We start from the raw sequence: 14,977 nt of genomic DNA on the forward strand, positions 1-14,977 counted from the left end.
GCTGCTAAGCAAAAGGTCGGCAGTTTAAATACGGGCAGTGGCTCCATGGGAGAAACACCGGGTGACCTGCCTTCATAGAGAAAACCTTGGGGCAGTACTACTCCAGCTATCCTCCAGGGTTCCAATGAGTTGGAACGGACTCTTAAATGAGAAAAACAACGTCCAACTCTAGCTCAATGCTATACTATAGAGTTTCACTCTTTCAGCATTTCCATCCTACCACTCCCGTCTCCAACACACTTGATGATTAAAATTTTTTCCCTTTGTTTAATGATTTATTGTACACAAGGGGGTACGGTACCCCTCCCCGCCAAAATGGGACTAAGCTCTGCCTAGCGGAGCTTTCACAGTACTATGCATAATTCCCAGTAATCAAGCATTCAGCAACTCGCTCTGAGTTAAGGCAACCAGTTTCATTCCCTGGGAAAGTTCTCTCTGGTCACTGTGAAATTTTTCATAAAAGCAGTTTCGCTCGAAACTTGTTTTTTGTGATGGCTGATGTAAGAGAACAGCATGGGGCTGGGAAATTCCATTTCCTGCTCCAGAAAAATGGTGCAGAAACTATAGTGATGTTGAACACAGCTTACAAGGACAGGGCTGTGGGGAAAACTCAAGTGGATGAGTGGTGTTCTCATTGCAAACAAGGCGAAATGTTGTTTGATGACAAACCTCATTGTGGATGTCCGAATGGATGAAAATGCCCTCAGGTAGTGCATTTGGAGTTCACTCCACCAGGTCAGACTGTTGATCAAGCTTTCTATTTGGAGGTTCTAAACAGATTGTGTAACTGTGCGCGAAGTGGGGCTGGAGGGGAGAGGCTTCATTTATTGGCAGATAGGGGGACTGGTTTGTCACCATGACAACGCACCCGCTCATGCAGCCATCTCAGTGTGCCAATTATAGGCACCAAACCAGCACGCCTCTTTTGCCCCATATCTGACATGACCTTGCTCCTTGTAGCTTCTTTTTGTTTCTGTGAATGCAGAGGGACATGAAAGGAAAGCAAGTTGACGACATAAAAGAGGTGAAGAAAACAATGAGGTGCTGTCAGCCATCCAAATAGATGAATTTAAAAACTGTTTCCAAGAATAGAATCGCAGATTTGACAAATGTATAATGGAGCTTACTTTGAAGGTGATAGGCTGTTTGGTCAAAAAAAATTTACATAGCTTTGGGGAAAAAAATTCTGGTTTTTTTGGGGGGGGGCGTGGTGGTACCACCTTGTATACTGTGAGAAGCTCAATTAGCTCTAGGATCTGCATTTAATAAGATTTGTTATAAACACATACACATATTTATCTTAAACTAAAAATCTTCCAAATGTAGAAGATATGTATGACATGCCTTTTTTTTCCTTTTGGCAATTCCGTTTTCTATAATTACAATTATATATTTATTTTGGTTAAACTTTTTCAGAAGAAATCCATTATTTTAAAACATAGACATTAACAGGGCAGTTTGTAAAGCAACATACTGACATTCCTTTCTGTTTTAAAAAGAAAAAAAAACCAGGTTGAATCTAAAAGTTTTCAGTACCCAAAGAATGACCGTCACTTAAATGACAAAATCATACCTGACATCCAAAGACAAATGTTATTTCCTAGATCTTCTTTAAACGCATCATTGAAGAGGTTGCTGGATTCTGGGAACGCTTCCTGAAATGTTGCATAGATAGCTTGTGCCAAACAATCAGGATACAGCTACCAAAATAAAAGATTATCATTCTAACAATGTAACTATTTGATAAGTGATTACTTATCAAAAGACGTCAAAAATGGATTAATCAAAGTTTATTAAAGATACATGCACCTTTTGCAGCTTGCTTCTAGCTATTTTATTGTTTCTCTATTTCCATTTGAAAGATATAAGTAAAGAGGCTGACACACAAATTTGAAAGTTAAATTTGATTATTTCAGTTTGCTAAATTTGCTAAATGATTATTTATTAGCATTTGAGGATACTTTTAAATTTGGGTAAAGAATGGAGTTAGAAATTAAGAAATGATTTTATTATTGTCTACTAATTTCATTTAGACTTGATTCTTATTCCCTTTAAAAAGTAATGTGCATTATAATTAAAGTGCATTTTTAAAAATGAAAGTTTGCCTAGATGAATTATTGTACATATTATAATGGGTATCATGTTATTTAAATATTAAAAACATGATCAGATATAAAAATTTATGGCACAAGAAATATATTATCCTTAACCTATATTATCAATATGATATTATTCTTATTTATGTTATCTTTAAAATACTTAAACTATTAAATTTCTTTTAGGAAGTGAGAATGATATCAAATATTTTTAGTCAAGTATTTTAGCAATTCATATTTCCTAAATTGTTACTCTGGATTCAGATAAATGTCTATAATCACATTCTAAGCTCTCATCAAGGTAAAGTATTCTAATAACTGCAATCTGTAAATGTTACTTTATATGGAAAAAGGCACTTTGCAAATGTGATTAAATTAAATATTTTTCAACAAGAATGATTCTGCCTTATTTTGCGATCCCTGTAAAAGAGAACCTGTGGGAAATCTGGCTACAGAAGAGAAGGCAATGTGATGCCAGAAGCAGAAAGACAGTGATGTCGCCAGAAGCCAAGAAATGCTGGCAGCACCAGAATCTGGAAGGGGCAAGGAAAGATTCTCCGTGGAGCCTCTTCAAGAAGAAATCAGCTTGGCTAACATCTTGACTTTAGTCCCATGCAATTTATTTTGGGAAACAACAAGTGATCTACAATCAATGGTGAGGAGGGCAGGGAATGCCTGGTGGGTTTGACCATGTGCAATGTAGCCAAAAGGAATCACTGAGAGCCTAATGAAGGAAAAACATGATAGTGAGGCAGGAGGAAAGTAAAAGGAAATAGAGGAAAGAACTAGAAAGCAAAGGACATTTATAGAGGTCTAAATACAGGCACATACATAAGTAAATATATTTATATATAATGATATAGATAGAGGTCTATGTACATATATTTATATGTTAAATATCAAGGTAGTAGAAAGATATTGGGTCTCTACGCAAGTACTCCCTCAATGCAAGAACACTTTGTTCTAATAACCCAAAATTCTGTGATGCTTACCTTCCTGACACGATTGCTGAAGACAAATTGGGTGCATAAGCAAATGTAGTGAAGAAAGCTGATAGTTCCTGGCTGTTAAAAGATATAGCATCTGGGGCCTTAGAGGTTGAAGATAAACAAATGGCCATCTAGCTGGAAAGCAACAAAGCCCACATGGAAGAAGCACACCAGCCTGTGTGATCATGAAGTATAGGCAGGAACAAGTATCAGGCATCAGAAGATCCCAAACAAACAATCATATCGATTTCAACTGGGGGAGGGGGGGCGGAGCGGGAAGTGGATCCCCAAAGCCAATCTGTAGACAATTGGACAGCCTCTCACAGAAGGGTCACAAGGAGTGGATGAGTCAACCAAGGTGCAGTATAGTGCTAACAAAATATACAACATTCCTCTAGTTTTTTAACACTTCCTCTCCCCCACTATCATGACCCCAGTTCTACCTTACAAATCGGATAGAACAGAATATGTACACTCAACAGATAAGAGCTCTCGACACATGGGATCCAGGATAGATAAAGCCCTCAGGAAGAATAATGGGAGCAGAGTACCATGAGGGTAAGTGGAAAGTGAGGGGATAAAAGGAGAATCAATCGCAATAATTGGCATTTAAATCTCTCCCATTGCCCCCCGCCCCGGGTGACAAACAAAAAAAATATGGTTGATGGGACAGAGCGGAAGGTGTAAAATATGAAAATAATTATAATTTATTAAGGGTTCATGAGAGTGGGAGGATGAGGGAGGGAGGAAAACAATAAGGAGCTGATACCTAGGGCTCAAATAGATGAAAATGGCAACAAGTACAAATGTGTTCGACAATATGTATATATGGATTGTTATAAGAGTGGTAAGAGTCTCCAATAAAATGATTTATAAAAATGAAAATAAAAGTCAATTGAAAAAAAGAAAAAAATCATTTTGGACTTATGGCATCTAGCAAGATAAGAATATATGTCTAATATAAGAACACGGTTCTTTTAAAAATCATTTTATTGGGGGATCATACAACTTTTATCACACTACATACATAGATACCTTGTTTCAAACACGTCTGTGCATTTGTTGCCATCATTGTTCTCAAAACATTTTCTTTCTACTTGAGCCCTTGGTATCAGCTCCTCATTTCCCCCCTCCCTCACGAAACCTCCTTTCCTCACAAACCCCTGATTATTTATAAATTATTATTATTTTCTCATGTTTTACACTGATGATGTCTGTCTCCCTTCACCCACTTTTCTGTTGTCCGTCTCCCAGGAAGGGGGTTAGAAGTACATCCTTGTGATCGGTTCCTCTCTCCTCCCCGACCTTCCTCTCCCCTCCTGGTATCCCTACTCTTATTGTTGGTCCTGAGGGGTTTATCTGTCTTGGATTCCCTGTGTTTCCAGCTCTTATCTGTACCTGTGTACATATTCTGGTCTAGCTGGATTTGTAAGGTAGAATTGCGATCATGATATCGGTGTGTGTGTTTTGTGTGTGTGTGTGTGTTTTGTGTGTGTGTGTAAGCATTAAAGAACTAGAGGAAAGTTGTATGTTTCTTTGGTACTATACGGCACCCTGTCTGGCTCATCTCTTCCTGTGACCCTTCTGTAAGAGGATGTCCAATTGTCTACAGATGGTCTTTGGGTTTCCATTCTGCACCCCCCCCCCTCATTCATATTGATATTATTTTTTGTTCTGGGTCTTTGATGTCTGATACCTGATCTCATAGACACCTCATGATCACACAGCTGGTGTGTTTCTTCCATGGAAACTCTGTTGCTTCTCAGCTAGATGGTCACTTGTTTAACGTCTCCAAACCTTTAAGACCCCAGATGGTATCTTTTGATAGCTGGGCACCATCAGCTTTCTTCACTACATTTGCTCATGTACCTGCTTTGTCTTCAGTGATCGTGTCGGGAAGGTGAGCTTCACGGAATGCCAGGTTAATAGAACAAAGTGTTCTTGTGCTTAGAGAGTACTTGAGTAGAGGCCCAATGCCCATCGGCTTCCTTGATGTTTAACATATAGATATATGTATGTATATCTATTTCCCCATCATCATACATAAATATATTTACATATGTACATGCCTGTATTTAGACCTCTATAAATGTCCTTTACCCCTAGTTCTTTCCTCTATTTCTTTTTACTTTGTTCTTGTCCCACTATCATGTTTGACCTTCATTCAGGTTTCAGTAATTCCTCTCGGTTACATTGCCCTTGATCAAGCCCTACCAGCCATCCTATGCCCTCTTCGTCATTGATTTTAGATCACTTGTTGTTCCTTTGTCCCTGGGTTTGTTAACACCCACTTCCTTTTCCCACCTCCCTTCTTCCATGCCTCCGAACCACCACCCTGAGCCACCAGTCTGTTGTTTTCTCCTCTGGATTGTTTATCCCGTCTATCCTATCTAGAGAGACATGCAGAGGCAATAATAAGCACAAAAACAAGGCAGAGTAAACCAAACAATGCCCCCACCCCCCCCCCAAAAATAAAAACACACCAAACAGCAAAAACCCAACAACAACAAAAAAGACAAGCCTATACATAGTTCCAGTCTGTTTGTTGACCTTTAGGCGTGTTTTCTGGTTGAGTCTGATAGGGTGCCACGCCCTGGCCCCAAAGTCTATTTTTGGTATTCTCCGGGGACTTCATTGCTCTGCTCCTCTTGCTGCTCTGTTGCACGTCCTTAGTGTCTCACCCGAGTGTGGTGGGGTCAGATCAGGCACAATTCCCGCACTGTGTCTCTAGTGTTGTCCCTCATAGTGATATGGGTCAGTGAGGGACGACTTGCCTCATGGTGGGGCCGGCTCTATAGTTCTCTCTGTGCTTTGGGTGCTCTGAGCGGGAATATCTTCCTCAGGGTTTGGTGGGCCAGGATGGAACACTTTGCTTTAATAACTTGACACTCTTTGGTACTCACCTTCCCCGAAGGATCGCTGGAGACAAAGTGGGTGCATAAGAAAATGTGGTGGAGAGATTGGATGGCACCTGGCTATCAAAATATATAGCATCTGGGCTCTTAAAGACTTGAAGTAAAACAAGCCGCCACCTAGCAGGGAAGCTAATAAGCCCACATGGAAGAAGCACACCAGCCTACGTGACCATGAGGTTATCAACGGGATCAGGTATCAAAAGATCCAAAACAAACAACTACATTGATGTGAACCAGTGGGGTTGGAGTGGAGACCTAAAGCCCATCTGTAGACAATTGGATATCCCCCCACAGAAGGGTTATAAGAGAGGGATGATTTAAACAAGATACAGTATAACACCAGTGAAACACACATCATTCCTGTAGTTCCTGAATGTTTTCTCCATGTCCCCATCCCCACCGTTGCTACCATGACTCAGTTCTACCTTACAAATCTGACTAGATCGAAGAACACACATTGGTACAGAGCTCACAACACATAGAATTCAGGGCAGATAAAACCCTCAGGAACAGTAGTGGGAGTAGCGATATCATGAGGGTAGGGAGATGATCACGGAGGGGGAAGGGGGAACAAGGTTGGATATATAGCCACAGGTGGATATATAGCCACAACTACCCTTGAAGGGGATGAATAACAGACATGTGGGTGAAGGGAGAAAATGGCCAATGTAAGATACAAAATAATAATAACAATATATAATTGATCAAGGATTCATGAAGGTAGGAGGGTGGAGGGTAAAAAAGAGGAGCTTATACTAAGGGCTCAAGTAGAAAATGTTTTGGAAATGATGATGGCAACAAATGTACAAATGTGCTTGATACAATCGATGTATGGAATGTTATGAGAACTGTAAGAGCCCCCAATAAAATTATTTAGAAACAAAGAATAAATTTCTGTTATTCAAACCACTAAATTTGGATTTTGGATAAGGAAGACCAAAGAAGAATTGATGCATTTAAATTATGGTGCTGGCGGGTAATAGTGAAAATACCAAGGACTGCCAAACCAACAAATAACTCTGTCTTGGAAGAAGTGCGGTCAGAGTGCACCTTAGAGGCAAGCATGGTGAGACTTGCCTAATGTACTTTGGAGATATTATCAGGAGAGACCAGTCCCTGGAAAAGGACATCATGCTTGGTAAAGTAGAGGGGTGGGGAAAAAGGACGACTCTCAACAAGATGGACAGGCACAGCGACTGCAACAGTGGGCTCAGACATAACGATTAGGAGGATGGTAGAGGACTTGGCAGTGAGTGTTTCATTCTGTTGTATGTGGGTCACTCTGAGTCGGAGCCAACTTGATGGCACCGAGCAACACCAGCAGCAAATGTTTGGTAATTCGTTACAGAAGCAATAGGGAGATAGTATAGCCATCTAAGCCAGTGGGGCTCAGCCTTCTTCGTGGCGATGCACTCTTTAAAGGACCCCATGCTGGTGCCCGGCTATCAAAAGATGCAGTGTCTGGGGTCTTAAAGGCTGGAAGATAAACAAGCAGCCACCTAGCTGAGAAGCATCAAAGCCCACATGGAAGAAGCACACCAGCCTGTGTGACCTTGAGGTGTTGATAGGATCAGGTATCAGACTCAGAACAAAAAATTACATCATTGTGAATGAGGGGGAGTGCTGAATTGAAACCCAAAAGACCATCTGTAGGCAATTAGACGTCCCCTTACCGAAGGGTCGCGGGGATATGACGAGCCAGTTAGAGTGCAGTATAACACCAGTGAAACATACAACTTTCCCTTAGTTCTTTAATGCTTCTCCCCAATTCCACCTTACAAATCCAGCTAGTCCAGAGCATGTACACGGGTACCGATAAGAGCTGGAAACACAGGGAATCCAGGACAGACAAACTCTTCAGGATCAATAATGAGAGCAATACCAGGAGGGGAAGGGGAAGGTGGGGACAGAAAGGACAAACCACTCACAATGATCTACATATAACACCCTCCCAAGGGAATGGACAACAGAAAAGTGGGTGAAGGGAGACACCAGTCAGTGTAAGACATGAAAAATATAATATTAATTTTTAAATTATCAAGGGTTCATGAGGGTGGGGAGGGAGGGGAAAAATGAGAAGCTGATACCAAGTACTCAAGTAGAAAGAAGATGTTTTGAAAACGATGATGGCAACAAATGCACAAATGTGCTTGATACAATGTATGGATGTATGGATTTTGATAAGAGCTCTATGAGCCCCCAATAAAATGATTAAAACAGAACCCCATGCTTTCACTGGAACAAGGAAAAAACTCTGCAAAATATTGATATGTTGTATTTAAATTTATTGAATGAGTTATTAATATTATTAATATTATTTACCACCAGTAGTGAACCCATATTACATTTGTGATATATAAAATCATAATGAGGCTTAAAATTAAAATCTCAAACAAGACAAAGTGAATTTCTAAAAAAATTTTGGCATGTGTGATTATCCACCTATAAGAGATTAAGGTACAAGGAGATGAAGTATCACACTTGTTTAAAAAAGTTTGAAGGAATAATACACACACACACACACACACACACACACACCCTGGTGGGGTGTTTGCTAATGCATTGTACTACTCACCTCAAGGTCAGCAGTTTGAAACCACTAGCTGCTCTGCAGGAGGAATAAGAGACTTTCTACTATCATAAAAGTTACAGTCTCAGAAACACTATGTGGTTCCCATGAGTCAGAATTGACTCAATGGCAGTGAGTTTGAGATATAGGTGTATTTCATATATAGATATATGTGTATTTCACAAATACACACACACATATATAAAGAAGTCATATGAAATATGTTTAGGTTCATATCAGCTTGTTCTAATTAGTGAAACGTGAAGATTTTAAAATTCTTAAATATTAATAAGTATGTTTTCCTTAAGTAAGATAAAGCATATGATTTGATAGTAACTAAGTACCCACTTATTTGAATGGGTTAAAAATAATGGAAATTGATTAATGAGCTATGAGGCTACTTAAATAGCTCTAGAGATGCAAGACATCTTGGGAGTTGGACTGATTCTTATGCATAAAAAGAGAGGGGGCCATTATGAGGATTGAGTACACACTATATGATAAAAACACTAAAGTGTGTACGTCTCGCTGCTTCTCAAGCAAAGATTTGAATGTTGATTCAACAACTTCTAATTTTCTCTTGGAAAAAGGAACTAAAAATAGAAGTCTAAAAACACGAGGTCATTATTTGGACCACAAAAGTGTCTTGGCAGAATCAGAAATTGTACAATGGGAGCTATACAATGATGCCAAGACCTTTTCTTTGTCCAAAATACTTAAGAACTTTGTATTTACAAATGCCAGTTCAATGAATTATTTGAACATGGTTCCTGTTTTGAAATCCTAGAGTTTTAAATATAAAAGTAAGCAATGCAATTCTTATACATGTTTATTTCACATTAGTGCACAGTATAAAATTACTAAAATCAATCATATTTATTGGTTAGTATACCAAAAGAAAAGTAGAAAAAAAGAGATTTGATTTAAAAATATGTTCCTGGGTTTCTCCTTTAACAGTTGTTAGGTATTGGAAAGAAAATAAGATAAATAATTTTGTTGATAAATGAAATAGACAAGAATCTACATAGAATAAGTAGATAGTGTTCAAGTGAATAATATACACACAGAAGACCTATGCCATCACTTTGGAGATTCTGTAAAACTTTTAGATGAGTACGTATTTGGGGGGGAGGGGAAGGAGAAGAATCACTTTTTAAGTACTACCATCACTTTATTTCAGATAATTCACTTAAAGAAACTCTCAAATACATTTTCATATATGTTTCAAACAAAATAACGATTTCACTCGCTCTAAAACGGTTAGCATAATTTGTTACCTTCTATAAATTTACCTGGAAGAATGCATCTTTTCGACTTAGTGGTATGCTCATGAAAAGTGTCACATAACTTTCTGCAATTCTGTCAAACAAGCAATCTTGATTTTTTGTGTCGGGCTTAAAATAAAAGAAAATATTTATTAAATTAAAAGTCATCAATATCACAATTTAAAAATTGAATTTGTTTGCATATTGTCTGTATTTTTATCTATTCTTTTTCTAAGTAACATTTTATTGGGAACTCTTACAGATATTATTACAATCCATAGTTCCATTAGATCAGGCATAGTTGTACAATTGTTGCCATCATCTTTTACAATTCATTTTCTTTTTTATTGAACTCCTTGACATCAGCCCCTTTTATCCCCTTCCTCCCGACCCTGCCATGCCCCTGAACCCTTAATAAATTATATGTTATTATTATTATTGGGTTTTTAATTTTAGTTTGTCATAACTTACACCATTCAATGAAGCCATTCACCTAAAATTCTGATGTTTGTTCCCCTCAAGTAGGGACATACAGTCATCGTTGCTATCAGTTCTACCTTACCCCCCTTTCCTCTATCCCTGCACCCTCAGGGGATCATTACCCCCATTACTGTGTCTGAGGGGTTTATCTAGCTTGGATTCTGTGCATCGAAATATCTTACGAGTATCAATGTGTATATGCAGGTCTAGCAAGACTAGTGAGGTGAAACTAAGGCCATAACAGCGGGAGGAGAAAATTGCAAAGAACTAGAGGACAGTTATGTCTTTCGTCATCCCTCTATGGCAGACTGGATGTATTGTCCCTTCTGCGAGGGACTGTCCCATTATCACACAGGTGGGGTTTGAGTCTTCACTTTGCCTATGCTCCTTAATGACAATTTGATTACTTCTTTTGAACTTCTGATACCTATTCCTGCTGATACTTCATGACCACGCAGGGTGGTGTGCTTCTTCCATGTGAGCTTTGTTGCTTCCCTGATGGATGGCCGCTTCATTATTCACTACACTGTTTGATTCCTTGATTAATTTATAGTGGGAAATGCAAGCTACAATCTTTGCTAGTTAATTTCATTAATCTTTTTTTGGATTAACCGAAGTTTGATGATTGTTAAATTCCATATTAAAGTTTTAGCTCCTCTTGGAGAACTTGACATCCTTTCTAACATGTATAGAATACTCAAAAACTAAATTCTGTGAAAGGATCCACAAAAAACATTTTCATAGCTGTGATACTGCTACTGACAGACTAGTTATAATGAAAATCAGGTTTTAAAAGGAAGTTTAAAAAATATTATGATACCTTAAATTTATAGAGAAACCACCACCAAAAGGCATCATGCAGAAGAGCAATAGAAGGCTCTGAGAGAAAATGAGTTTTCCAGATTTTAAAAATTTTCTCCTATAAAAAGAAATATGTAGATTAAAGTCAGATTTTAAAATCGTGTCCTATAAAAATAAACACGTAGATCAAATTAAAACCCGTAAGAAAATATGACAATGTAAACAGGATTTATAAAAAGTATGCGTTCAATAGGTATAGATCAGCACTATTCAATAGAAATGAAATGTGGTCCACATATGACATTTAAAACTTCCTAGTACTTACCTTAAAAAGTAAAAATCAAAACATAAAATTAATAACACTTTATTCAACTAAGTATATTTAGGATATTATATTTTCAATAAGTACCAATTAATAAAATGGTTTCCATTCTTTTTTGTTACTAAGTTTTCAAAGAGAGGTATTTTTACACTATTAGCCCATTTCAATAAGAACAATACATTTTTATCAGAGGTACAAGATCATAAACAATAAGCTGCTGGTGCACTTAAATTGAACTATGAAATCGAGGCGTACCTGTAATGTAACTGACCAATAAACTTGTGAGTTATAGTTTTAAAAAAAGAACCAGGTAGTAGCTAGATTTCGCATAACATAGGGCTATAATTTTTCCAACCACACTTAAATTTTTTCCATCAACTAAAGAATGTATTAACTTTTTAATATGTACTCATATTATTTAAAAGGAAATACAATTTAAAAGTTAGCTGCTCAGTCACTTGAATCACATTTTAAAAGATCAACAACTATAGCTGCTGAGTAGCTATTACAGTGAGAATGTGTACAGACTAAGAACAATAGAAATCCAAGATATGTACTGTAATTCCCCCCACTTCACATTACAAATAGATCACCACAATCAATAATGACATTCTTACAGTGTGCCTGGCCATGACCCTTGCTCTTGTTACTTGCTGACAATGTGGCTCTGACTCATGGTCACCTTCATAGAACAAAAAGTCAACCACTCTCATGCCTCTCCGTAATTTCTGATATGTTTGAGATCACTGTGGGGGCTATTTCATGACCATGGCATCTGTCTAAGCACAGTGTTCTGATCACAGTATCGTAGATAATGGATCATAATTGGCATGTAAGGTTAAATCTATTTACCACACTACTAGAGACTATACATTTTGGTTTGAGTGAGCACATTTCATAGGTTATTTTATCTTCTTATTTTAAAATAGCAGATGCATAAACATTCACTATTCCCTTCAGTGAAATCCAATAGGCATGAATTCCTGTTTTTCACACACAAGTCTACAAGAAGGACAGTGTGGAAACTTTCCTACTGTAAAAATTCTTCGCCATGCTTTTTGCGCTGAGTTCTGTCTTATACCGCTCTCAGAGTAGGGAGTGTACTGGTAACTGCTTCAATTTAGATTTAGTCCTATTTAATTACCAAAAAATGTGTCAAGTATATATGCACATAAAGAAAAAATATAAATTTGAAATACAGGAAGGGGACAGATTACTTTAAAAATTAACTTAAATTTTCAAGTAAAGGCCTTTTTTAGGGTAAACTAATAGCTCAGTTGCTTTAATTTTCAGTTTGACTATGTTTGCTATCATGGAAAACTTGTTTCAAAGACAATTCTAAATTCTTAAAAAATATATCGATATTTGCTCAAAGCCACCAACAATGCCCATTTGAGCATGTTAGAATATAGGAAGCCATAGAGCAGGAATAGGAAGGGGAAATCCCAGGTCATAGTCACTGCCAAGATGATGCACACTAGCACCTCAGACTCCTCTAGAGGCAGCACGCAGTCCAATGCAGTCTCGTTGGGTGTGAGTGTGTGAGACATCACCGGTCATTCCTGCCACCTTCACTGCCCCACTGTCAGATCAAATCTTGTGTAACACCTAACTTGTTTGAGCTTCTAACTAAAGTCCTGATTCATTAAATCATATTCTCAGAGCCGATCATATAACACAAATAATATTTACATACGTCAAAATTATGGGCTTTCAGAATGAAAAGATAAATTCGTTCAGCATCCAAATGCCTGGGTAGTTGAGGAAGTTCACTTGCTTTAAATCCTGAGAAGGTGCAGCCCTAGGAAGAAGGATTTATTATAAAACACTGTTCTTAGTATAGCAACCTCATTTGGCTCCCTACCTACCTAATATCCCATTACCATCGACTTCATTCCAGCTCATGTTTAATAGTAATTTCCTAACATAAATTATTGATTTCATTTTTACATAATTAAGGAAAAAAACTTATTTCACCTAAGAAAAATCACTTTTTGTTTGTTTCTCCAAAATTAAGATGCCTGATATATTCATATGACAAAGCTAAAAACAATTTCATATTGGAGAACTCAATTTGACATATACTGAAATGGCTTTTAAGTTGTCCATAAAGAAATGGATTTGGTAGGAAAAGAAAGCTCCTGTCCTGTTCACAGCCCTTCCTCCTTTGAAATCTGTACGTACCTGTAGGTCTATATCTGTATCTATGCTATGAAATACATTTTTAAACCACCATAATAATTTTGATATGGAATCTGGCAAAGCAAAACATTTAAATACCTCTATATTCTTCTTTGTCTCCATATCATCTGAAAGCTGCAAAACATTGAAAACGAAACACAAACATTTACACTTTGTTAAATAATGTTTATATGTTAAAAAAAAGTCATTCCAATTAATGAAGACTAGATATATTAACATCCTACTAAGACTTAAATGCCATGTTAGATGCTGGGAAAACAAAGATAGTCTATACCTTCAAGGAATTCATTTCAAAAGAGTCACCAAATATGAAGTGTTAAATGGAAAGATTCTTTAAGGGCGATGTCAAAACACTTGGTTTTTAATATCCCATCACCACCACCCCTCAAAATGAGGAGTGTTATTTGCTATTGGACATTGTTTTCTGAAGTTGTATTGCTCCACTGGTTCACCTGGGCCAGCCCGTTTGTGTGGCTTGTAGCTGTGCTCCTGCGTAATGGATTCCAAGGACTGTTATACACTCTGCCTCGTGGCTTAGCTTTCTGCTTTTCCCTTCCATGTTCAGGTGTGGAAGGGAAAAGAGCTCTTGCCATATCTTTAGGAATGTAATAAACTGAGTCTAAAATGATGTTTCATGTAAAGAAGTAAAGGAGAGGAAACTTAAATATGTCTCAAAATGGTTTTCATATTAGTCCTGGCATCATAACAGGACATGGTCCCAATGGCTTTGGAGGGGTTGTTGGTTGCTAACAATTGCTTTCAGAAGGAGATGGGAACAGCTTTCGTTGGCCATGTGCTTTGGTATGGGACCATCATGTTTGGGTTAGAAACATAACTCAGCACAAGCCCCTGAGTAAATTGTTGGAACCGAAGCATCTCATTCTGATCACTTAATTTTTGTTTAATCTTCTGCACTTTGAAAAAAAAACAAACAATAATGGTGGGAATGAGGGTACCGTGCTCCGAAAGGAGGGTATATTTCTAAGGATTTAGAAATCCTTTGGAAGCTTGGAGCCCTGTCAGAAATTGTCTTTAGGGGAGCTCTTGACTTTATAGATGATCAATATGAAAATGAGATGAGTTCTTAAGAATTGAGCCATGTCACTTTACTTTACTACCTTTTTCACCATTATATCTTAAAAATGGTTACAATTTTTTTTTGACAAAATAACTCTCTCATACAGAATTACTGACCTCATGGGACCTGAAGTAAACAGCACTTTGGCAATTACAAGTGGACTTTGATGAACTTACAGTTCTACTTTATCCTTACAGTAGTTTTTTAAAACCTCCCAAAGAAAATTCACTCTCCTTTCTGATCTAAAATCTCATCTTAAG

The 14,977-nt window shown here is 37.7% G+C and overlaps 1 protein-coding gene across 1 annotated transcript in view; it reads right to left on the bottom strand.

Annotated features, from left to right (window-relative positions):
* The window catches only part of FAM227B (family with sequence similarity 227 member B), a 57,165-nt gene that overhangs the window by 11,340 nt on the left and 30,848 nt on the right, over positions 1-14,977 (bottom strand). Inside the window, exons 6-9 of the mRNA XM_075531293.1 lie at positions 13,718-13,753; positions 13,134-13,238; positions 11,135-11,233; positions 1,574-1,700 (exon numbers count right to left, since the gene is read on the bottom strand). Of these exons, the coding sequence (XP_075387408.1) occupies positions 1,574-1,700; positions 11,135-11,233; positions 13,134-13,238; positions 13,718-13,753 (367 nt within the window). The remainder of the gene's footprint in view (positions 1-1,573; positions 1,701-11,134; positions 11,234-13,133; positions 13,239-13,717; positions 13,754-14,977) is intronic.

Source organism: Tenrec ecaudatus, chromosome 14 (genome assembly GCF_050624435.1).
Source record: "Tenrec ecaudatus isolate mTenEca1 chromosome 14, mTenEca1.hap1, whole genome shotgun sequence".
Lineage (NCBI taxonomy): Eukaryota > Metazoa > Chordata > Mammalia > Afrosoricida > Tenrecidae > Tenrec > Tenrec ecaudatus.